Here is a 26,620-nt window from a genome sequence, read left to right as displayed (position 1 = left end):
AGATTGTCCTCATTTTATGATTATAGGAGACGTTTTTTCTTACACAGGAGTTTGTGTAAAACACACACACACACACACACACACACACACACACATACAACCCCGTTCAGCTATCTTAGTGAGGACCCTCATTGACATAATGGTTTCCCTAGCCCCTTACCCTAACGCTAACCATTAAAAATGAATGCCTAACCCTAACCCTAACCTAATTGTAACCCTGATACTAAAACCCCATTTTGAGCCTCAAAAATGCCTTTAAATGCCTTCAAAAATGTGAGGACCGGGTTGTGTGTCCTCACAAGTGACTGCTGGTTCTCACAAGTATAGTAGAATGCAGATTTCGGTCCTCACAAAGATAGCTAGACAGGAACACACACACACACACACACACACACACACACACACACACACACACACACACACACACACACACACAAATTGCAATACAGATTAGAGAGAAAAGAGTATCACAAGAAGCACAGTTAAAGTGTTATCCAAAGTGCTTTTCCATGAGCATAGTAAAAGCAATAGAGTGAATGACAGATGGACTCCATTAGTTTATCCATGTAAGTCTCTCAAAAGCCAAATCTAAAGTCACTATTGCAAATTATCTACAGGCTAGATGGTTCAGATTATCTGCTATCGCATTAAATTCAGAAGGACCTGCTTTTATTTTAAATGTCCACACAATTTGTCTCCTTTTGAGTATATTTTAAGATACTCGTATCTTTTAAGAACACTTACAGGCCGGTTGTTAAATTTCCAAACAATGCAACGTTATTGGCTATTTGTACAGCAGCAACCTACACAACCAAAAAAAAAAGAAAAAAAAAAAAAAAGAGTCTCAGATTCAAGGACAGTTCTGTAAAATAATTACCTCATCTCAGAATAATGAAAAAGGTATTTGTCTTTGGAATGTTTAGCTCAAGCATCAACATATAATTCACACTGAAGTTTGTTATCGAGGGTAATATCTAAATAATTGTACCTCTGCAACCGCTGAGTGTGAGCTCCAGTCATCATGTTGGAGACATTTAGGTGGAGCAAAGAATTATTACAGTGAGTCATAAAGTCTAGACCATCATGATACACTTCCTTCCCTTAAAAATTATAGTCAAAGAACAGAAATATTAAGCAAATATTAAGGTGTGTGTTGTGTTATTGTGGTAGAGCTGTGTTTGGGGATTTTTTTGTGATGCATACACAGCAGCATTCTGCTACAAAGCAGCGGTTGCAGTTGCAAATTAGTTGGATTATCAGTTGGATTAAAAATTATGCCTAGAGTTGAACATAAGACCACCCCCTTTGCCAGGGCTAATCATTATCCTGGATTTCTTTCCTGTTTCAAGACCAAGTTCATTTTTGAACTGAGACGACATAAGGCTGCACTAACTTCCCAAATTCTCAAATGATATTTTATAGCAGAAACACAGTGTATGGAATTCAATGGCAATTTAATGCTTATTCCATCTTTCTATGTGAAAGCAACACTCTCATACAAACAAATCACAGACATTTTTAAGACTTAGTTAGCATTACTGCCTCACTGAGCAGACAAAATGTCCTAATTATGTGTTTCGGTTGCATATAATGCACCTCATGTTGTCAAAGCAAACATTTTAAAGACTGTTTAGCACTCTTAGACTAATAGTCTTAGTCCTGTGAGTGAATGGTAACTTCCTTTATAAATGAGTGCTATTAAGCCTTAATGCTTTCCAGGCATGATGGAGCAGCTAATTTTAGCTTGGATGCTAATGGCAGTCTAGAACAATTAACATGTCTATTACTGCCATAAACTGTGAATAACACTGAACAGCAGAAGCCATTTATTCTGTTGGAATCTAGTGGAAAAGTAGACAGCTAAAGAGGTGTCGGGGGGAGACAGTGTACACCCCAGACACTGTGTGGATGCTAAAATCAAACATCACTGAGGTGCTACTGTTACGAGACAGAAATATAGTTGGCGAGAAAAGTCCTCACTATCAGTCAAGGTCAGCTGTCTCCAAGTAAATGTAATTTGATATGATTCATTGTGTTTATTCTTAAGCTGGACAGTTTGACTAAAATAAATTCATCAATTAATCTAGGAGCGCTCACTTTCTTGCACATGCACTGAGCAGAGCCAATGAATTACTGCTGCTCTGCCCTGAAAAGCTGCCGCCTGGGAAAAAAAGGGGGTGAAAAAGGAAAATCAAACACTGTGGACTGTAAATTATTCCCCTTTTCACTTTTTTTGTCAGAAGGAATAAATATGTGTGAAATACTGTGAAGCAAGTTTTATGTTGCATTATTGCTGTTCTGCTCCATATGTATAAGAACTTGAAAAAGAAGTGGATCCACTCAATCCAAGATACATGGCTAATGGGGATTTAAATCATGCCTGCCCAAATGAGGAACTGCATGTGATTTAGAGACTGTGTAAAATTATTAGTGTGAGGGTTACTTGTATGTATATTCTTCTTGGATGGTCTTCTAAATTTGTAGCTTTTTGTTGTCCTGCTTTACAATGAGATCACTAGTCAAAGGTCCAAAGTGGGGGTGTAATCAAAAGCTTTCTCTATATTCTCCCCCTGAAGGGAGGAATATGAAATCGGTTCCTTTTCTTTGTCTGTCTGTCTGTCTGTTGGGAGTCTAGGATCCACAGTTTTCAAGATATAAAGTTCAAATGTTCTCTGAAGGAAGATACCAATAAAAGCTCGGGCTGATTTAATTTAGGTGAAAACTAGGTCAAGGTCACGTCCTTATCGCGCTTGTTTGATTTGTATCTGTAGGCAGATCTGGTTACTTACAACCACAACTATGATGGAAGGCCACAGTGACAGTGTCGACTGCTGTCTGGTTGGTTAGTTATATTGACCTTGTCAGAACAGCTGATTTTATATTTCACAAAAGGCTAAAATATTTAATCAGTGTGACCATTGCAGTCCCTTGATAGCTTCTTAACCGGTGCTTGAGCAAGCGACCCAGAATTGCGCTCCGGCACCTGTAATTAAAAAGTAATTAAATCTAATACATAATAAATACGAAGTAAGTTCATTTTTCATGTGCTGCAGCCTTTTGTTCCTTCCAGTTGGTGGCATGGAGACACTCAATAACTAAAAGAGTAATGTCATTCCACAGCCTCCCCGGTGCACACTGCACACATCCCTTTTTCCTTCTCAGTAGATGTCAGTCGGAGTAGTTGTGAAAAAGAAAGTTTTCACAGGACTGTGTGCCATCCATGGAAGTAGACCCCATTATCCAAACATCTGTAGGTCCATGTCTGTTATCAGTCTCTCTCACATGGTTGAAGATGAATTTTGATCTCCTTTGCTCTACAATGTTACTTCAAGTTCATTCAGGTTTGTTTGGATTCATTTATGCACAGCTCTGTCATGTAAGTTCCTGCCACAGCATTTTGGGTTTAAGGTCTGGACTTATCTAATCTGTCCCATTGCTACACTTTGATTCTTTTCTTTTTAAACATACTGCTGGTGCGCTTGACTTCTTTGTTCTTTTGTGTCACTCATTTTCAGCTAAGCTTTAGTTGTTGAACAGATACTTTGGTTTACAGAGGAGTTCATGGTGCACACAGTGACTGCAAGATGCCTGTGGCCACAAAACAAGCCCACATCATCGCCTCCTGACAGTTGAGCTGAGTAGTATTTGAGATTTAGCTCGTTGGTTTGTGCAATTTCTCAGAGCACGGTCTGACCTTGGGGTGAATTTTCTGGGAGGTCCACTCATGGGAGGTTTGTGGCATTGTGCTAACACCTGAGCAGGCTAGACCAACAAACTGTCAAAACTTCTACTTTTATAGAGGTGGTCACATTTGCTGATGCATTTGATCAGAAGCACATAGCTGGTACTTACCTTCTTAAATCCTAAGGCAGCAGTACGGGTGCACTAGTGGACTGCATAGACCCATGAAAACTTTCTTTTTCATTTAACTGTGCAAATTTCAACACTCGCTCAAGAAATATTAGAAACATAAGCTGATTATTTGCCAAATTGCACACAAACAAACTCTGGAACTGTTTTTTTCCCCCCCATGAAAGTTGAAGAAAACAGATTTTTTTCAAAGGTAAGGCCTGCTTAGCAAGTGAAATTTGATCAAGTTCAAATTTAAGACATAGATGTAATATTATAAATGCAATGTTCTGTTTTGTTTTTTTTTAAATAATTTTGATTTGATCTGTACATAATATGTTAATTATTTTTTGATATTTTGAAATATTTTTGAAAACAGATTAAATGACATTGATTTTATGTCACTCATGAAGGTTATATATTAGTGAACTCAGCTGGTTTAATCTAGAAAGAGCAGCACAGGATAGCTCCAGTGCAGAACATACTACAAGTCACAAATGAATTTGTTCATGAATCAGTTTAAACTGCCATACTGGATCCTAGTTTGCCAACACACCAAACTTGCCTCACTAACTTCTCTTCTTGACTAACATTAGTCTAATCACTATTAAATGAAGCTTAGCCTAATTTCAATAAGGAACATCTGTAATCACTGGTTTTCCTGCTTTCTTGGTTGTTATGCTGCTTTTCTGTTCTTTACATGACTACTGGTTTCCCACACTGTCAATCGCAATACTGACATCGTTACCCTAGTCCAATGATCTTCTCGTCCACCTGTTAGCCAATCAGCCTCCGCTTCACATGGTTTAAATCTATGCTCTCCATCACTCTCCCTTTCGGACTCTTTCGTGCAAACCACCTTCTCCTCATCTCCAGTGAGAGGTGTAAGGGGCCCATCCGGGACTCCTAGCATTACTTGAATATATTTGGATGTAGTATTGTAGGGTCAACCTTACAATATAAAGTGGCTGTTGTTGTGATTTGGTGCTGTATAAATAACATTGAATTGAATTGAACTTGAAGTGGAGAGTAGTGGACCCAAATCCAGACAAACGAAACGTGGACAAAACAGGAATCTTAACGAAGGGCGAGTCGTTTATTGTGGCTGATAAAGACTACAAAACAAAGGGCGAGGCAAAACAATTCGACACTAAACTAAACCCAAACTGGGAAAACTAGAAAATATATGTGACAACTTTAAACATGAAAACCTGGGGTGGATATGAGGAAACCTGGAGACGTGGCGTGACAACGAATAACAGAAAACTGACACGCTAAATACACAGAGAGGAGACGAGGGGAGTGGAAACACACGGGGAACATAGCTGATACAAATGAAGATGATGCCAGAGGGGAAGCAAAATTAAACACATTGAACATGGAACACAAGACTGTCACAATAAAACAGGAAACATAAAGATGCAGACCTAAGACACACAGAGGGGAGGTGAACATGACACTGAAGACATGACAGACTCACATGGGCGACACGGGAGTGAGACAAACACACAACCTCAGGGAATAAATCATAATGAAGGCAAACCTCAAAACTCAAATATATCAGAATATAATACACGACTAAACTGTGTTTAAACAGGATCTAAATCATCATGATACCAAGATAATACACAATTAGCTCAGGATGCTGGGTGAAAAGACCCAGCACCCTGATGGAACCAAAACACCCTACTCCCAAGCTTTCAAATAAATCGAACAAAGAAACAAGCCAACAAAAGTCAACTTCTCCATGGTTTAACATGTATGATTTGATACTAAGATCACTAAAGGAGACAAGTCTAATTTATTTTATCTGGGGAAAAATGATTTTCTTGGTTTTGTCGACATAAATCATGGAAAGGATAATCATTTTGATTTTCAATTTTATATAAAGTGTATGTACCAAGTTAGGTACTTGTATCCATCTGTGAATGATTTATCCATAACGTTATCTTGTGCATGAAGAGGCTTGTGCAGTTCAAATTCAGGTTTGTGCCAACACTACTGGCGAAGTTATATGAACTTGTTGACTTCACATACTTTTCCGATTTATTATATTCAAACTTTTCCAGGAGAAGGTATGTGCCTTATTAAGAAGTTGTTTAAATGTGTGGTCCAGTTTATATGATGCATTTGTGTGTTTCTAATACAACATTGTAGTTTCCTTTCATATTATCAGAGGAGGTCTAAATGAAAATGAGCTTCGTTTGAAGTTAAAAGCGGTCTCTTGGCCATTTGAATGGGCTTTTGAATCTGTAGCTAGCTTCAGCTCCTCAGCTTCTATCGACTGCAGTATTGAATCATGATGAATAAATAAACAAATAGCATAGGGTACATGAGTAAATTTTTATCCTGCACTGCACAACCAATCTTGTGAGGATTGACGAAAAGCTAGTGAGGATAAACTTTTCTGAATGTTAGAATTATTATACCTAAAACTGCAAAATAAAACCTACAACTCATACAGAAGCTAGCTTGTGAAGCCGATGTAAAAAGAGACACTTAAAGCGCTAAAAACAAACCAAAAAAACCCCTCGGTTTACGGAGTAGTTATCCTTGATGAGCATTGGAAATCCCACCACCAGTAGAAGGGTGTTAACGAGTGTACCTGCACCTATGTGCTCCTTGTGTCATCTAATTTTGGACTGAGTTACGACTTCAAGAGGACAAAAGTTTGAGTTCAGCCAACTGGTTGGAATGAGAGGGATGGAAAAAAATACATCACTACAGTTTTCTATAGTTTAGAAGAAAAAGGAATCCAAACAGTGAAGTAACACATATGGGATAGTAAGTAAAGTTTTCACACAAAAACAGCACCTTAAATGGCTCCCAGGAGTCACAGGGAATCGTTTTTAGTTAAAACGTGAGAGTAGTTAAAAGTTAATTCATTGAATTTCTTGCCTAGTAAAAATGTTTAAGACTAATTTTGCTTTGCAGAGGTGGTGCTGTTATCCAGCAAACTGGCATCCTCTTCTTTACTTTATATTTATATTTTGTATGTGACTATCAGTGAGAACTTGTTTTCTCTCCACTAGACTGTACTTGTTCTACTTTGCCCTCGCCCTGCACATTTCTGCATGCACCTTCGGCTCTGTGGGCTGACGTTTTCTGACCTGTAGTTACTGACCCCACCAACCTGCTCACTTTTTATTGTCTGTTGTCTCCTGGCTCCTCTCTCACCCTAACATTCCAAGTACATGGCCTCACTTCATTTCTTTTTCTTTTCTTTTACTTTTTTTTTTCGTCCTGTTGAAATTCTTTCCCCACTTTTGCAAAGTTCTTCCTCAAAGGTGTTTGTTGGGTTGCCTCTGTAATATTGTGAAACTGCTGAGACTACTTATGTTAGGATTTGTTAGTATATAAAGTTCTTTAATGTAATAACATTTTTTCTGCTATTTAAAAAACAAAAAACAAAAGAATAATATACGTTAAGATAGAAAAGACATTAAGGTTAGCCAATCCAAAAGTAATTTGGTGGTTTGTATAACTGCACCAGCTCCTATAAGAGGTTTTCTGCTGCAGAAGACAAGTTAGTCTTACCAGCTTCAGAACAAGAACCACATTTAATGCTTACCAGAGTTACAGAAGCAGCAACAATAACATCAAATGTTGGGAGAGACAGAAATCAGAACTTTATGACCAAAATGCTGAAAAACAATCCAATACTGAAAATCTGTCAATAAGTAGTTAATACAAGATTATGTAAAAAGCTTCAGGAGCTGAAACATGAAGCTGTTCAGAGAATAAACATAGTGCACAGCTGACTTACCCACTTACAAAGGTATCAAAGCAAAAGGATGCTAATTTGAAGAACCTGTGTGTGTTACAGTATTACAAATGCTGACAGGGTCTCTCTTATCCAAAATGAAATGAGATTAGACTATCCGTGATAAAGTATCTTTCCTGTAATCCCTTACTGTCGCTGCTCTATTCATCAGCAAATTTGAATTCCTGGATTTGGCCTCCGGAGTTGCCACGTGTTCCAAATGTTTCCCAGGCATAGTGGGAACTGTTTAGATGAGTCATTGCTATGCAGGCTACAGGCCATTGTGTTCAAACAGGTGTAACCTACAAGCTTGTTCTTTGCCTGCCAGGATTTTCTGAATAAGCTAGTGATTGAACCACTTTCATTCAGCTGCACTGGGCCACCACTACAATCAATGTGTACAGTTTTGGGATATTTCTCATGATCACACGCAGAATGAAGAGATCTGCACGCTAAACAGGTGACATTTAATAAAGGCCTCTCTAATTATCTGTTTAATGACAGCTCACCAGAAGACCTTTTCAAATGAAGTCATGAATTTAAATAACTCCAGGGTATATATACCAAGCAATGTATGTTATTAAACATATGAATTCCAGTTCAGATCATTCAAGACCGATCGAACGAGAACAAAAAAGATCCGCTGAGGGATTCCTAAACAAAGTAAATACAGAACACATTCACAGATGCTCGTTTACCTTCCTCTTTGTTATATAGGGACATCGAAATGCGTTATGTAAGAAGGAGTTGATATGGCAACGAAAGATTGGACTGAAGTGGATTAGATTTAACGCCGCCTCTTAGGAGTGAACATACTTCTGTGTTCATTAGGCCTTGTGCTGCGATGATAGTGGTTGCTAGCTAGTGGTTGAGGAAAAAAACTTTTAAACAAATAAACTAATGGAGTGACAAAACTTAAAAGTCCAGACAGAAAAAAGAGACACAATGAGAGGAGTCAAAATGGCAGGAATTTAATTAGACATCCTTGGTTGGATGTACCAAAGTGATGTCAATACAATATTTGTACACTGTATTTTTTTGTTCTGCGTGTGAATTTTATGCACTCTGTCATATGGACTTTATGGTTTTAGTGACCACTTATGTTGAGTTGAGTTCACAATTTGGCTGCATGCACCTACCAGTGATGGAGGGCAGAGCATTTGATTGTTCACTTGATCATCTTTAATAAAAAAGTTAACTTGTTAATACAGAATCAACATTTCTGCTCACGCCATAAAGTTTTCACAAAAAACAAAGGAAAAATCAAAAATGCAGAAACCCAACTTCCAACAACTAAAAGAGGGCACATGCAGACAAACAGGGAGGCACATTTTGGAAAAGGATGTGTAAAAGAAACACACTTTCATTTCAGGATAGAACACAATAAACTTGTTTCGAGTATTGCTCACATGAGCTTTGCTCAAGTAGTTTTTCATCCCTGTGGAATTTTTGACCACTAATAATGCCTTACAGCAGTGTTTAACCAGTTTTTTTTTATCATCTTGTAAACCAACAAATGTGCAAACCACATATTCCTACTAGTGGAGTCGACTGATAACAGCTGGCAAAAATGCTACGCAAAGACCTCAAGGGCATTTTTTGTGAACAAAGGCAGGAAAGAACACTGCCGGTCAACAAATACGCATATTTCTAACTATTCAAAAATTCCAGTTTGCAAAGACTTCATCAATAGGGAAACTTTATCACACACAACTTTCTTTTTTAATGAGAAAATGCCATCTAGTATCATTGATAAATGGTATGTGATGCTGGAGCGCACAGCAAATGCAATGGCTTGGCTGTATCTGGGGAGCTGAGTAGGTATGTGAGAACATGCAAACTAAACCACGCTAACAAGGAGGTAGGAGGACCAACTGTGCCATCGGTGATGTGGAGGAGGCAACTGTGAGTGAGCCAAAGGTGGAAAAGGTTTCTGAGAAGAATGTTGTTCCAGTCATCTCCAAGTTTGCTTAGCTTAGATTTAAGACCTTTTAATGACATGTGGAATAAATAATAAACTTTAACAATGTAAAAAGGCAAAGAAATGAACTGGTGACCCATAAAAACACAGAGAAAACAGCCACATTGATATAGGATGAAACTTCTAATGTCAACAATTAATTAAAATATATTCAAGATTGTGGAGATTTAATTATGTAATATAATCTTGCAGGTCTTGAAACTGAAAGCATCGGTATCCTGGGGGTGCATTGGCTAACGGTAAATGGAATGCTTATACCTCCTTACACCAATGTTGCAACTCTGAAGCAATAACTCTTCTCCTACCTGTACACTCCAGGCGGTGTCTGTGGGATGATGAAGCTCTTCTCCAGGTCACGGAGTACATCATTCAGCATCCGCACGTGGGAGGGGTCACGCTCTTTTGGGTCATTTGCCGGCCGCATAGTTTCTGACTGGAAGAAAGCTGCATGGTCTCTGAGAGCGGAGGCTGAGGAAAGCAAGGGCAGCGATAGTGCACTCTTGTCTAGACGGATATGTACAAAAAGAAAGAAAGAAAAACAACAGGAACAATGGATGAAAAAGAATATCGCGTTTAAGCTATGCCCACAAAAAAATATTAGCCTAAAAAGAGAGACGATATGGAGTCACTAGGTTGTGGTTTGAAAGTTTGAGAACCAAAATCTCGGAGTAAATGTCTCAACAAGACCTGTGAAATGAACAATTTACACCTTAAGGGCCGTTTCAGGACTGGACTGCCTGTAACAAGGACCAAAGAACATTCTTATAAGCCACATCACACTTGAAGGTGATCTTATGTATAAAATACAGACAAAATGAATGCATGGCAACACAAGTTTACATCACATGTCAAAGCATAAACCCCATGGGTCAGCTGTCAGGATCGACACGGTATCAAATATAACACAATAAAACACTGCGGTGCATTGTCTGGAGTCTCGTGCATGTCAGGTGCCCTTGCTGGGAACAGCAGCCTTTGCAGTATTAGCTGGAGCAAAATAAGTGGTGCAATCATAGATTTTCATAAAACTGCACGTGTGAGTGGTCAGAACAGGGCTTCCATGGAGCAATCTAAAAATAACAGCAGCACTGGAAATCAGAAATTCACAAAGACCTTGAAAGTCAAAATAAGGCAAGGTTTTTGATTTTAATGAGCAGAGTCAGAGGTTTGTCTGATTGCACCTTATAGCCAGAATCAGATGGGAAATTGCCCTGTTATAACCGGTGCCTTCTTCAGCATATACCACAATAATAGAAGTCATTTAGGGATAAACTTAAACCACATATTAAACTGATACAGCTCATGGACGGATGAAAGAAGAGTCATGAAATACTTCTCTAAATAGTTAAAGCTGCTAGCCTTTGCATGCTCTTTTTACAAGTTTAAAGATCAGGAATGAGCTGCGTCACATGCTCAGATGCTGCTGGTCACGTCTATGCATTGCGGATATCAGCTGCGGGTATTAGAAAAATCAGAAATCAGTTATTTTCCTTTTTTATCTAATCAATAGAAAATTATTACTTCTTCTTCTCATAGCATAGCAAAAAGTTTACACCATACATCTGTTCCCTATCTGGCTTCAAAATTAGTTTGTGACCTGAGCAGTCTCTCTTTTAAACCTTCCACCAACTGGGCACTAAACACACTAAATTAAACAGATTCCCCCTATCGAGCTAACGCGCATACATATCCAGTAACGATGCAATGTTGTCCTCATTAGGCTGTCAACACAAAGCAGGCTTGTTTTACAGTACATTTGGCACCGCAAATCAATTACCTTTCATTTACAATTAATTGCCTTGTATTCTTGGCTCTATTAAATGATATCTGGCTGGATTCAATGGGCCTGTTTTGGAAAGGCTGAAATCTGCCATGCAACTGTTTGCATGAGGACAAGGGTTCTTGTTCAGGTGTTCAGCTCTTAATGGTCAACTGTCAGTTAGCAATAAGCAGTACACAGCAGTAAGCACAGCAGTAACACTGTTGCCAAATAGCGACTGAGGAAAATAATGTACAGAGGTCATTTTTAATTTGTTCTATTATACGAGCTGATTATGTCCTTTATGCTTTCCATGTTTGCATATGTAGAAAAACAATGATGACCCATGCATTCCAGAGGAAACACAAAACTTCATTGTTAACATTTCCATTAAAGAATAACAATGAAATAAATCAGTGCAGGATTTGCTATTTTTGATACTTATACATAAATATTCTCATATGGTTACTATTACTGTTGGTATTATGCTGTTTTGCTCCAGACCTGTAGGGTGAAGGGAGTATCTGCCATCAAACAAGAAGACAGCTGCATGTAGCTATGATGATGTTTGCTAGTTCACCTTACCTGCATTAATGTAATAACGTGTTTAGCCTACTCAAGCTAAATTACACACGAACATTAAGCTACTCACGCAGAGAAGAACGGCTGCTGCTGCATCATCATCCTCATCATTTCTGCTACACTGGCAGGGCTAGGGGCCAGGACTCTATTCTTCGGGTTTTTGGGGGATGTTGCTCCGGGTCCGATAACTGGCAACCCACCCGACGTGCACGGTGTGAGGTCTCGCAGCAAGCTATCAAATACGGCGCATTTCTCGGCTTTTAAAAAAACGCTATGCGTCGCCAGCTGTTTAATCGGATTCTTGGTGTTACCTCCTTTGACAGTATCACAGTATCAGCTTAAAGCACTTGTTGCAGGCTGCTGAGTTTGCATATTTTGCTGTGAAGTACAGCCAGACTTTTGACCGCTTCGCCTTGGACATTTTTAATATACAGACATCCAAAAAAGAAAAACGAAAAAAGAAAACAACTGGGCATGAGTGAGCTTAAGCTAGAATTACCCTAATTTACCATTAATCTAAAGGGGATCTATCTGGCGATTGCGGACTTCACTGAACCCATAAAAGGAGATGAAAGATACGGACATCGTGCAAGGTTCAGCTGTATGAAAGTTGTTCCTGGATTCGGAGAATGTGAAGAGCTGTCTGCCTGGGATGACAGAAGAGAGAAGGGCAGACTTCTTGAGGATTATGTGTTATTATTCTAAAGAACAGCATAAACTAATGCCTTCCAAGATATTAATCGACAGACCTTCCCGTGTGTTTGTGCTTCTTCAGATAAGAGTGTGTCACAGTAGGTTTGAGAACAGAGCGTGACTCATTGCAGAGGAGAGTGGAAGACAGAGGGGACAAAAATAGACAACGAGCGCAGTTCTCTCCTACAAATTTAAATGGCTCTGGCTTCTCGCAGCCAGCTGGGACTCATGAAATATTGTTTGATTGTTGTAATCCATCACATCTTTTGACACACAGGGACGTGTGTGAGTGTGTTTGTGTTTGGGTATACAGTTGGGACATGGCCTCATGCGATGACAGAGGCAGAGAGAAGAAGTAAAGGAAAGAGCTTTAAAGTGATGTTTTTTTTCCAACATTCATTTATATCAGAATCTACAAATATTCAAGGAAATTATTCTCATTTTCACGTATTCTTCAAGAATCCTGGCTTTCTGATTTTGCATTTGTCTTTATTTAGTTTTTAATTAAAGTGTTTTATGTCTGTTGCTGTTTTTTGAAATGACACTTGCATTAGGACCAAGTAGAAAATATAACTAAACCTACATTACCTTCCTGTGTTCTGTCAAAGATACCAAGTATCAAACTGCAGCTTTGTGACTAAAACTGTATACATAATAACTAAAATGTAAATTTTCTTTCTGTCAGGTTTGTAAACCAGTGGATATTCTTTAGTGCTTCCTTATAAGTAGTAATTATTGAGCTCACATGAAGAAAGATAATATCTGCTCCCAGTCGGCGGTTGAAGTGGACACTCTCTTAACTAGCTGCATGTTTTTTTTTAAATCTCAGAAGAGGTAGTGTAATGTACCTTTCAGCGCTGTAAAGATTTTCAGTTGTACCAGAGCTGTCATTTTATTTATAGCTCTTATAGCGTCAATAAAATATTCATCATGGGGTGTATCTGTAAGGAATCACTGGTGTCTTATCTCAGTCATCGTCACCAAATGTCACCAATAGACTGAAACCTCTGAAAGGAAACAGTAAAGCAGCACATGTAATGACACGTGGAAATGATGACAAAGAGAAACTACACAAAAAATAAAATAAATGACAGCTACAAGGTCATTTTTAAACCCCTAAGCCCACCAAGGTTTATGCCATATTTCACAATCTTACAGCAAATCAACCAAATCTGCACCAAGATGCTCCACCTTATGTTCATGAAATCCACACATACATACACAAAAACAACACTAATAACACTGTGCTGTGTATATATAAAGACATTACTTATATACTGTATATTGTGGAACCTTTTATAATATAATTTTCCACATTAATCTCTTTGCATTTAATTTCTTTTTTGTGTGTGTGGAAAAAAAACACCACTTTGTTCATTGGAAGGGTGAAAAAAAGTGTAAAGCACACAGCAACGCAAATAAATACATTGTAAATAAAAAACATTCAGCTGCGCACACAGTCTTGTTGCTGTGGCATTTGTGTCTTCCAATAGTTCACACAATTTGGAAAGAAAGGCTGTGTGGTTTCAAATAATGATTTAGAATATATATCTACCATGTCATGTCATGTCAATTCAGTTCAGCTCTGGTATATTGAGAACATGAACTGCAATTAATCCATAAGCAGTTCCCTTTTTACTGATAAATTACATGTTAAATCTCAAACATTTTCAAGCTCTTCTTTTCAAACTTTCACTCATTATTCAATTAATAACTAACTACTGAGCACACAAAGATAGCTCATCGTCGTATTCACAAAGCCTCAGAGCACATAGGTGATGTTCATGTCACATGACTGTGGAGGACTACAGGACGCCTAAAACTCAGAGGGTCGTGTCAGGTTGCAACAGATTTGACGTCTGTTTCACTTTTCCAGAAAATAAAACTAAAAGAAATCTGATTTGTTTTCAATATAAGCATGATAAGTCATAAAATAACTATCAGATTGCATCAAATGCTGCAATCAAATTCTGCACAGAATTGAAGAATCATTTCTTCCTTTTAACTAAATCCCCCAACTCTTTGAGTACTTCATCTCAATCTTTTAAAATTTCTTTTCTTTTTTCCATTCAAAATCATGTGGCTATGACTGTGTTGCCAGTGCCACCAGGCACACAAACTGAGACACCACCAACACATTCGCTACCTTCTCCAACTCACCCTACGCCTCTCTACCACCTGCACTTAACACCGACTGTGACAATGAGAAAATGTGCCTCTTTTGGTTATTATTAGAATTTAGATACTGAATATATGATTTTATTAGCTCTGTATGTGTCTAAATAACATGCTGTGCAGATGAAAGTGGTTAGTGTCCACCTGATTTCACCAGAGGACATTATGACAGCATCCAGCAAAGCATACCTCAGGCCTGCTATTTTCTACATGAACAACACATACTACTAATCCGGTCGTTAGGCGATGACGTGACGAATCCTACTTCCGGGCCTAAAGTAGTCTGCGTTTAATATGGCTTTTGTGTTGTTAACATGTTTAATGTTTTGTATTTTCTTCTATTTAATCTCAAAAAGCTCCTAAAACAGTCAGTGATCACTGTTGACCTCCCTCGGCTTTATTACCGCTAATCATTTATTTAAGCTCAGTTTTAAAACCTTACGATTAACCAGCCCAGCCCATGCAGCAGTATATGAATGACTAACCTCGTATTGTGGATGGATTATCTCAGTTGTTCTCCTGGCTGAAGTTTGGTCCTTTTACAGCATCCTGCCATGCGATTACATTTGTTCCTGACCACCGAGACACTCACGTTAACTTTTATCGAGTGGAAAAAAAGTTAGCTTGTTTATATTATGCTAACATAGCTGTGTCGCTAGCGGTCACGTAGCACATCATTATATACCAGCTAGCCAAACTTCAGTAACCCTACAAACGTCACTGGTGTGGCTGTAGCTCAGGTGGCAGAGCAGGTCAGCCACTAATCAGAAGGTCGGTGGTTCGATCCCAGGCTACCTCCTGGCTGCATGCCAAATATCCTTGGGCAAGATACTAACCCTGTGTTTGCCTACTGGTGGTGGTCAGAGGGCCCGGTGGCGCCAGTGTCCGGCAGCCTCGCCTCTGTCAGTGCGCCCCAGGGCAGCTGTGGCTACAATGTAGCTTGCCATTGCCAGTGTGTGAATGTGAGTGTGAATGGGTGAATGACTGAATGTAGTGTGAAGTGCTTTGGGGTCCTTAGGGACTAGAAAAGGGCTATACAAATGCAGGTCACTGCTGTTTAGTTTTCTGTCTTCATTTATGTTGGAAGTGATAGCAGAGCTGTACGTTTTAATTTGTTTCCAAAACCCCGCAGTCAGGACATGCTATATTGTATTTAGATAGAAGCTAGCGAGCTAACTTCCTGCTAACTTCTAACTCCGTTAAATGTCATAAATTCCGTTTTCATGGATGCCTGGATGTTAAACTCAATTGTTACACCTGGTAGAGCAGAACGCTGATCATTTTATTAAAGATGAAAGACTTGACAGTTTTTCAACTCTCAGTAATGCCATAGTGATCGTTTGATATATGGACCTGCAGCAGAGTTTAGGCCCAGACACGGCTAGTGACGTTAGACTTAACAACATAGTGGTCAGAAAATGAGGTTAAAAAATTGAAGACTTGAGGCATCAACATAGTTTTATAAACCATTTTTGTCTTTGCAGAAAAATGTTGGCCGAATTCATTTATGCAAGGCTGAACAGACATTATTCTTCTCAAGGCCTTCTGACTGTGAAGCCATCCTGATAAAGTGGAGAATAAGAGTGTCCTTATGGTGACGGGCAAGTGCGTGGAACTGAAAGCACACAGAGCAGTAAATATGTTCTGTATATTTGTAACTGGCTTGAGAATAGAAATTTTTTTAGTGAAAGAAAACTTTGATCTTTTGTTAATATTAGTGGCTGTGGTGTCCTTGGTGATCACTGATTGGACAGTCAGAATGTAACTCTCTGTCCATTTAACATTCTTTCACTGATTACAAGCAAAGCCCTGAGTGTTTCACAGCTAAATGTTCATTAAAGTACTTTTTTAGAATGTGTTCAAATTGAATGTCCATTAAAGCCAAGGTCAGTCCACGACAAATTCTGAAAGAAACTTTCCTCCTCTCTGTTAATCATATAGTGGATCAACCTCTTGTTAATGCAAGTGCAACAAAGAATCCATTACAAGTGGATTTTTAATTTTTGGCTACGAATCGGAATTAATTAGCAGCTCAAACCTTGTACAATCAAAGCTGCAAGACAAAGTGTTTGGCAATGTCATTTGGAGTTTGTGTTTTTGCTCTAAAGCTGAGGAATCTGGGAAATGATAACTAAATTTCCATAACTGAGCAAAGTCAAAGACACATACATGAAGAAATATACATGCCTTTGGAACAGGAGTCACAAGTTCCATTCCCACCTGGGATGTCTGTATGCAGTAAGGGTGCTCGGGCGTTGCCCGCATTGACAAGGTCCACGTCAGGTATTGAGGAACCAGGGCACCCTGATGAGAAGAGGGCATCGGTGGGCAAGAGACGAAAATAGGGGGCTGTTGGAATGCTACTAAGAATCAGAATCAGAATCAGAATACTTTATTGATCCCTGGGGGAAATTATTTTTTGTTACAGTGCTCCATTATAAACCAACATTAAGACAAGACAGACAATACGCTAACTAAGAATAGTACAATATATACATATATATACATACATACATACATAAGTCACTCATAAATAAATAGCTGGAAAAGAAACATGTAGTTGTAGCAGTAACCAGTGTGTTAAGTGGATGCGTTGTACAGGGAGATGGCCACAGGCAGGAAAGATTTCCTGTCGTTCAGTGGTGCTTTTCGGTAATCTCAGTCTCTCACTGAACGTGCTCCTGTGACTGACCAGCATGTCATGGAGTGGGTGGGAGGTGTTATCCAACATTGTCTTTATCTTGTACAGCATCCGCCTCTCCGACACCACCTTGAGGGAGTCCAGCTCCATCCCCACAACATTGCTGGCCTTACGGATTAGTTTATTGAGTCTGTTGGCATCTGCGACCCTCAGCCTGCTCCCCCAGCATGCAACAGCATAGAGGATTGCACTGGCCACAACAGACTCGTAGAAAATCCTGAGCATTTTCTGGCATATGTTGAAGGACCTCAGTCGCCTCAAAAAATAGAGACGACTCTGGCCCTTCCTGTAAAGTGCTGTGGTGTTTTTAGCCCAGTCCAGTTTATTGTCAATGTGTACTCCAAGGTATTTATAGTCCTCCACAATGTCAACACTGACCCCCTGGATTGAAACAGGGGTCAAGTGTTTCCTGGTCTTCCTGAAGTCCACGATCAGTTCCTTGGTCTTTGCCACGTTGAGCTGCAGATGATTCTGCTCACACCACATGACAAAGGAGTTGACCATAGCCCGGTATTCTGTCTCATCATCCCTGCTGATGCATCCAACCACCGCAGAGTCATCAGAAAACTTCTGAAGATGGCAGGTCTCTGTGCAGTGGCTGAAGTCTGTGGTGTAGAGGGTGAAGAGGAAGGGGGAGAGGACAGTCCCCTGTGGTGCCCCTGTGTTGCTGATTACCTTGTCAGACACACACTGTGGGAGACGTACATATTGTGGTCTTCCTGTCAGGTAATCAACAATCCAGGACACCAGAGAAGCATCCACCTGCATCGCTGCTAACTTATCACCCAGGAGGGTCGGCCTGATGGTATTGAAAGCACTAGAAAAGTCAAAAAACATGACCCTCACAGTGCTCGCCGGCTGGTCTAGATGGGTGTAGACACGATTGAGCAGGTAGATGATGGCGTCCTCAGTTCCGAGACGAGGCTGATAAGCGAACTGAAGGGGATCCAGATGTGGTCTTACTATGGGTCGCAGCTGGTCCAGGATGAGCCTTTCCAGGGTCTTCATGATGTGGGAGGTCAGTGCCACGGGCCTGTAATCCTGGGGGCCACTGGGACGTGGCGTCTTTGGTACAGGGACGAGGCATGATGTCTTCCACATCACTGGGACCCTCTGCAGACTCAGACTCAGCATAAACAGTTTATGAAAGACTCCACACAGCTGGGGGGCACAGGTCTTGAGGACGAGGGGACTCACTCCATCTGGTCCAGCAGACTTGCCTGAGTGAAGTCTCCTCATTTGCATCTCAACCTGGTATTGAGTGAAGGTGATGGGTGGGGGAGGGGTGTCAGGAATCTCACAGGAGGAAACAGCGCCATGTGAAGAGAGAGGCTGGCACAGTGGTGTGGCTCTGGATTCCAGGCTGACTACAGGTGAGGTTGTGGGGGTGTGAGCAGACACTGTGGTGTCGAATCTATTGAAAAACAGATTCAACTCGTTGGCTCTATTCTCACCTCCCTCAGCTCCCCTGCTGTTGGTTGGCCTGAATCCAGTGATGGTCTTCATGCCCCTCCACACCTCTCTCATGCTGTTCTGCTGGAGTTTCCACTCCAGCTTCCTCCTGTAATTGTCCTTAGCCTCTCTGATCTTGTCCTTTAGTAACACCTGGACCTTTCTCACCTCCTCTTTGTTGCCCCCTCTGAAAGCCCTCTTCTTGTTGTTGAGGAGGGCTTTGATGTCCTTAGTCACCCAGGGCTTGTTATTTGGGTAACAATGAACAGTCTGAGCTGGAACAATGGAGTCGGTGCAGAAAGTTATGTAGTCTGTGATACACTCAGTAAGTCCATTGATGTCCTCGGCGTGAGGCTCACAGAGTGTTTCCAGTTGTCACCTCGAAACAGCCTTGTAGTTCCGCTATTGCCTCCTCTGACCACCTCCTAACAGTCCTCGTGGTCACAGGTTCCCTCCTCACAATTGGCACATAGCGGGGGGTGAGGTGAATCAGGTTATGATCCTTGACGTTAGCATACAGTAAGTCTAAAATTTTCTCTCCCCTGGTGGGACAGTCCACATATTGTTTGAATGTTGTTAGTGTTTGTCCAGTGATAGCATGGTTGAAGTCACCCGAGATACAATAAAGGCACTCGGTGCTGAGTCTGTAACCGGCCTAGGCAGAGTGGATAGTGTCACATGCAGCTGTAGGGTTAGCAGAGGGAGGAAACAGAAACACCACCAAGATGAGTGAGAAAAATTCCCTGGGTAAATAAAACGGGCTGAGTCCACAGGCACACAGTTCAATGTCCGGGCAACAAATCCTTTCTTTGATTGTTATGTTGGCAGGGTTACACCACTGCTTGTTAACTAAAACAGCAAGCCCACCTCCTTTCCACTTACCGCTAGCGATGCTGTCCCTGTCCGCCCGAACAGTGTGGAAGCCTTCCACGGAAGCATTCTCATCGGGAATGTCCTGGTGCAGCCATGATTCGGTGAAACACATCAGGCTACACTCTCGGTATTCCCTCTGACTCCGTACCAGTGCTGAGAGCTCGTCGATTTTATTTGCTAACGATCGCACATTTCCCATCATGATAGACGGCAGACACGGTTTATACCTCCTCCTCGCTTCGAGCCTCCGCTGTCTCACCGTCTCCTTTTTTCTTCTCTTCTGTCCTTGACCTCTGCATCCCCGATGTGTTTTCCTCCAAATTTCAGCTGGTACTTCTGCGGGCCGGGCCAGCGAGCCGGCCGGCATCAGGGCGATCAGCTGATCTCTGGAGTAAACAGTCCGTGCGTGTAGGAGATGTGCCGCGGTCCTGTTCCTTGATAAAAGTAACAGTTCCACGGCCACCAGAAGAACAAAAACTCTCTCAATCCACATGATTGAGTAAGAGATAATAAACGGATGAAAATACAAGTCAGAAAAAAAAAAGAATACGTAAGAAAAAAGAGCTAAACTAAGAGAAAAACAGGAGCGACTGTAACAGGCTGCACGCTGGTTGGCGCATTGCGCACTAAGCAAGTAACCCCAGCGGAAGGGGTTACAAGAATAGGAGCATTAGGTGCAGTTACTCCAGCAGATCCCAGGAACAACATCTGAGATCTTTTACCAGAAGAGCGCAATCCTATGAACAGCTAAGATACTGCACAGGACCCTCAAGGACCCCATCATCATGGTTTGATATGCCATGATGATTGTGGACAGCGCAGATGAAGAAGCGTCATATAACGTGCGGAGGGCGGTGAAAGAGGCGAAGCAGCGCTACGGGAGGAAACTAGAGTCACAACTCCAACAGAGTGACTCTAGGAGCCTGTGGCGGGGACTAAGGACAATAACGGACTATAAAGCACCAACAACCGGTATGACGAACGCGGCCGTGACTCTGGCAGACGAGCTGAACACTTTCTATGCTCGCTTCGAGGCTGCAGCTAAGGTCTCCAACAATGCTAGTGTTAGCGGCGCTAACGGCTGCAGACAGGAAGATGCTGCCAGCACCGGAAACGTGCTCGTCATCTCCGAGCATGAAGTAAGGAGAGCCTTCAAGAGAGTGAACACCAGGAAAGCAGCAGGACCAGACGGCATCCCAGGTCGTATCCTAAGAGACTGCGCATACCAGCTAGCTCCTGTGTTCACTGAGATATTCAACATCTCTTTATCTCAGTCGGTGATCCCCACATGCTTCAAAGAGTCCATCATTGTTCCTGTCCCGAAGAAACCCCACCCTGCTTCTCTCAATGACTATCGCCCTGTAGCCCTCACCTCAGTAGTGATGAAGTGCTTTGAACGCCTGGTCAGAGACTTCATCATTTCTTCACTACCAGACACACTGGACCCACTACAGTTCGCTTACCGTCCAAATCGTTCCACAGACGATGCCATCTCTCATCTCCTCCACACATCACTCACTCACTTGGACACTAGAAGGGGGAATTATGTTAAAATGCTCTTCATAGACTACAGCTCTGCATTTAACACCATAATTCCCTCCACACTCACCACCAAGCTGGAGCATCTGGGACTCAGCTCATCTATGTGTCAGTGGATCTCCAACTTCCTAACTGGCAGACCACAGGCAGTAAGGATGGGCGGACATGTCTCAGCCTCCACCACTCTCAGCACTGGAGCACCCCAGGGGTGTGTTCTGAGCCCCCTGCTGTACTCTTTGTACACATATGACTGTGTGGCCACTACCAGCTCCACCACCATCATCAAGTTTGCTGACGACACCGTCGTGGTGGGCCTGATCTCTGATAACAACGAGACGGCCTACCTGAAGGAGATTAGGAATCTGGAGAACTGGTGCCAGAGGAACAACCTCCTTCTAAACGTCAGTAAGACAAAGGAGCTGATAGTGGACTTCAGCACTAAGCAGGAGAGGAACTACCAGACCCCCGTCATCAACGAGTGCCCAGTGGAGAGAGTGGACAGCTTCAAATACCACGGAGTTCACATCACGCAGGACCTGTCATGGTCCTGTCACATCAACACCGTGGTGAAAAAGGCTCGACAGCGTCTCTACCACCTCAGACGCTTGAGAGACTTCCAACTGCCCTCCAAGGTGCTCAGGAACTTTTACTCGTGCACCATAGAGAGCATCCTGGCGGGAAACATCTTAACCTGGTTCGGGAACAGCACCATGCAGGACAGACGAGCTCTACAGAGGGTTGTGCGGTCAGCTGAGCGCACCATCCGCTCCGAGCTCCCTGACCTGCACTCAATCTACAGCAGGCGGTGCTGGACCAAGGCCAGGAAGATCGTGAAGGACCTCAGCCATCCCAACAACAGACTGTTCTCTCTGTTGAGGTCAGGAAAGCGATTCCGCTCCCTGAAGACCAACACAGAGAGACTGAGGAGGAGCTTCTTCCCGCAGGCGATACGGTCTCTCAATCACACCACCACACAGTACTGACCCACACATACAGTTCTTACACACACACTGGACATTCTGGACTTTGTTTTTGCACAACACTGGTCACTATATTCTTCATTTCCGGTTAATACTTGTACAGCTGCTGTTATTGTGTATATATTTATTTATATTTAGATTTCTTCATACATTCTTATATAGTTCTATATTGTGTATTGTGTTTTTGTTGTACAGTTATTTTATTTTCAACTTTAATTTATATATTTTATCTTATTCTTCCCAGTTAAATTTACCCTTCATTCTAATTTGTGTTGTACAGTTATTTCATTTTTAACCTTAATTTATATTTTATTCCTTCCTAGTTAAATTTACCCTTTTTAATTTTTCTTTTTAATTTTTCATATTTATTTCCTATCTTATTCATAGCCTTTCCTTTTTTTGTTTTCTTTAGGTCACGAGCAGTTGTCCAAGCATTTCACTACATATCGTACTGTGTATGACTGTGTACGTGACAAATAAAATTTGAATTTGAATTTGAATTTGAATGATTTTTATTATTATTATTTTTCTGGAGTTTGGACTGGACACATGAATATTGGTTACATGGCTTTGGTTACATATTTGATTAGAAATATGACACATTTGCAACGTTTGCACTGAGCCTCATGTCCCCCTACTGATGATAAAATGTGATATTGCTTACCTGAGCAAAGTTCTTGGGCACTTGCAGATGTGGAAGTCTACCATGGTAATTAAGTCAGTGTGTGCTAAGCAAGTAGCCCCCCACTTATTTAGACCACCATTGGCTTGAACTGAACTACAGACTGTCATATCCCCAAAACATTAAAAATCTTCTGTATAGTTAAGGTTTTACTTCATAGTTGAAATGTTGGAAGTTTCAGAGTGGAGAAACGCAGCAGAATAAAGCCTCATTTACCTAATTCTTCACATGCTTAATTTCACAGTTTTAAGCCCTAAATTCATATGTATGATTGCACTGTCATCAAGAATGTGGGGATATTGTTATCTTGCCAGAGAGACTAGATGGTTAGCACTGTGTAGACTGATGAGATGATAGATAGGAATATACTCACCAGTGGGATTTTCAAGGATAGAAGGGAGCCATCATAAAGAGTATAAAAATGTGAAAAGTGTACCATACAGAATATCCATCGACAGTCTCCTTGTGTGAACAAAGGCCACTTATACATCTGAAAAGTCTGTCTATAGAGACATCTTTTCACAACATAAGTAAGATGCCCATGTTGGTCTTGTTTGAAATCTGAGAGCAGAGAGCACACAAGGTCACCATCTTCTACGCTTTTTGTGGAGAAAAAAGGTTACATGGACACGTGCCATTATATATACTGAAGTCAGAGCTTCATAATAGTGGTTACCTTCTCTCTTTACTCTATCTCCAGACTTAAATGTAATTATAGAGTGAAAAGAAGCTATTTGGCTTTGCCACTGATATGCCTAATTAATCCTGAAAATGTACAATGGATTTTAAGTGTCAGTCAGGTATAAGGTGTAATTCCTTCACAGACACACACATTTAGTTTGATTTCCTCAGTGTATACTAGTAATTCTCAGTGCTGAAATTAGAAATGATCTACCTGTCTTTGAGCACTGCTGTTGAGGACCAAAGGAAGCCTTGATACTGGGCGCTATCTGAACAGTAAATTAATGGAGATTTATGTCAGATCAGACTAGACCAAAGGCAGTTTTGTATAAAGGGAGAAAAAAGGAGCATAGTGATTAAAAAAAAATTGAACAAAAGGTGTTGGGTGGGGGGTTCAATTAGCTCTGGTTGTTTGATCTGAGTACCCTCCATAACTGCCAGTCATGAATACTGCTGTGCTCCATGCTGGCTGTGAAGAATCCATTAAATATCACTGGTCCTTTGCTGCAGGGGGCTGCTAAAACACCCAGAAACTCACTCACACAGCTGTTTCACATCCCCTAAATGTGCTCACAGTGAGCATTTAGAAAACTCAAAAAAAAACAAACCCAAAAACAACCAACAGCACGAGTTACCAACCATTTAGCCTATACATAAAGAAAGACACAACAAATGTCCTGATAGTACACTCGAAATAATAATCACTAACAGTACTCTCTCGCACACGTGTAAAAAAAACCCTTTTCATATACAAAAGCTTTCAGCAACTGCACTTTTTTCTCTCACCCCCATTTCCAGTGAATGTGAAATTCAGAACAGCACTTTATTGTGGCTCCCGCTCTCTTAGTCTTGTTAATAGTCTGTTTACTTCTACTTTGCTTCGCTTCTGTCAGTCAATGGCTACAACCAGGGAAAACCTACAAAACCACGAAGCAGCAACAAACAAGCAGAACTAAGTAACATGACTTCAGTCTGCTTGTCTATTAGTCTCCTCTTCTTTATTTCAGTAACACGTACACACACGCTGACTTAGCTGTTTATTGAGCTAACATTTTAGTGTTTTCTGTTTGGCCTTTTTCCTCATCTAACTGTACATTTGTTGTTTAAAATATAACCAGTTTTCAAATGTTGAAACAAGTTTAGCAACAGCGGTGGCAGCAAAGAATCATCATAGTTTGTTGTTTGTTAAATTAAGAAACCATCACACATGCTCATGTGAATTTTTAGAACTCAAAACACTTTTATTGACACGTGAAAGGCTCTCCTGGATCATGTTTCATGTCAGTTCTTCTCAATTCCTGGAAATTTCCTTTGCTGCCAGCAAATTAACGTGATCAGTAAACCTCCTCTATAAACGCTGCTTTGCAGAAGATTGATACGTTGGCCATATGGTAACAAATGAGCCATCTTTGGAAAGGCGTCGAATTTGACAAACCAAAACCAAACGAAACAGCAGAACGACTTTGGAGCGGAACTTCGCAGCTGGGTTATGATTATGTGTACGTTTCTGACTATGAGAATCATTATGAGCACAACCTCTGACATACAAGATATTAATTCAAATTCACTTCAAAAAACTATTTATTTATCCCCAAGGGGGTGATTAAAAAAGAACAGAGAGCATCACATGAGACATAGAACATCAAACAAATATAAAAAATAAATACAAAAACTCAATATAAGAAAAAGTCAAAATAAATGCGATCTGGGGAGGAAGGGGGGGGGGGGGGGGGTTAAATGGAGTTTAAACGTGTCTGGTTTTGCGTATTGATTAAGAAAAACTAACTTTAAAATGGTTATTTTTATGAGTTACTATCAGAATCAGGGGCTCAAGTGAATTGTTCCTAATCGTCTTTTTTTTTTTTTATCTTGGTTAAAATTATAAGGTGTTCAAATTATACTATTTACGTGCCAGCTTTATCTACAACCACTGCCATTAACCAACCCACACACAACAGCAGCCCCGCACCAGGAATTATTTATCATCATTCACTATCTGTTAACACACGCACACATCAAAAAGTATTTATTTCACTGTCCTGTTCCTCCTCCTCTTCTTTCTCTCCATCTGGTGCTTCTCTGTATTTTTAAACAGCAGAGATAAAAGCCCTCTCCCACCTGTTTTCTGACTAAGCAGGAGAGGCTTGTAAAAAAAAAAAAAAAAGCATTGAGAAAATCAGCACGTTCACCAAAGTCAAATTTATAACTTTAGGACATTTATAATGCCACCTGGAATTAAATTTAATATCAATTTAATAACCACAATAAAAAGCCCCAAATCTGTCACAGCCAGTCTCTTTCTGATTAGACACAGCCGATGAGAATAGTAAAATTACATGTAGGCATAAGGAAAGATGACACTGGATGACAGTCTAAGAACAGGGTGTCCAATTGTGTATTAAAAAAAGAGATAAAAAATAAAATAAAGCTTGTTCCAAAAATGAGTAGCAGCACTACTCTGTTTCCATTCATCCTTAGCACAGTACACAATTCAGTTGATTTATTTAATTTACCTCTTTCTCACTCTGTTGATCATAAGCCTTTGCTTTATCATAGCATCCAAGCAAAAATAACATATAACACATAACATAAAACATAATAAATAGAAAAAAGGGTAAATAACTGCATTTAATACAAAAGGTTTAAAATTAAGATATTTAATATAGCTATATAGATTGTTTTTGTTTATGTTATTGTTTTTTTGGTAGTCTAGCACAGCGGTCCCCAACGGTACCAAACGACTCCGGTCCATGAGTCGTTGTTATCGAGAGTTGAGGCTCAGGTGTGAAATGTATAGTTTTCAGGGTTTTTATCGGTTTTCAGCGTTATTTTGTTATCGTTTTTATCATTAAATCGGTTTTCCTGGGTCTTGTCACGTGTGTTATGAATAAATCTAATTTTTTTCGGTAC

At 40.6% G+C, this 26,620-nt stretch overlaps 1 protein-coding gene across 1 annotated transcript in view; it reads right to left on the bottom strand.

Annotated features, from left to right (window-relative positions):
* LOC120738575 (inactive N-acetylated-alpha-linked acidic dipeptidase-like protein 2) overlaps positions 1 to 26,620 on the bottom strand; it is a 466,433-nt gene that overhangs the window by 10,130 nt on the left and 429,683 nt on the right. Inside the window, exon 17 of the mRNA XM_040039869.1 lies at positions 9,899 to 10,097. Within this exon, the coding sequence (XP_039895803.1) occupies positions 9,899 to 10,097 (199 nt within the window). The remainder of the gene's footprint in view (positions 1 to 9,898; positions 10,098 to 26,620) is intronic.

Source organism: Simochromis diagramma, unplaced genomic scaffold (assembly GCF_900408965.1).
Source record: "Simochromis diagramma unplaced genomic scaffold, fSimDia1.1 OVJJ01000026.1, whole genome shotgun sequence".
NCBI classification, from domain to species: domain Eukaryota; kingdom Metazoa; phylum Chordata; class Actinopteri; order Cichliformes; family Cichlidae; genus Simochromis; species Simochromis diagramma.
The sequence above is the reverse complement of the archived record's forward strand: the minus strand, read 5'-3'. Positions and strand labels throughout refer to the sequence as shown.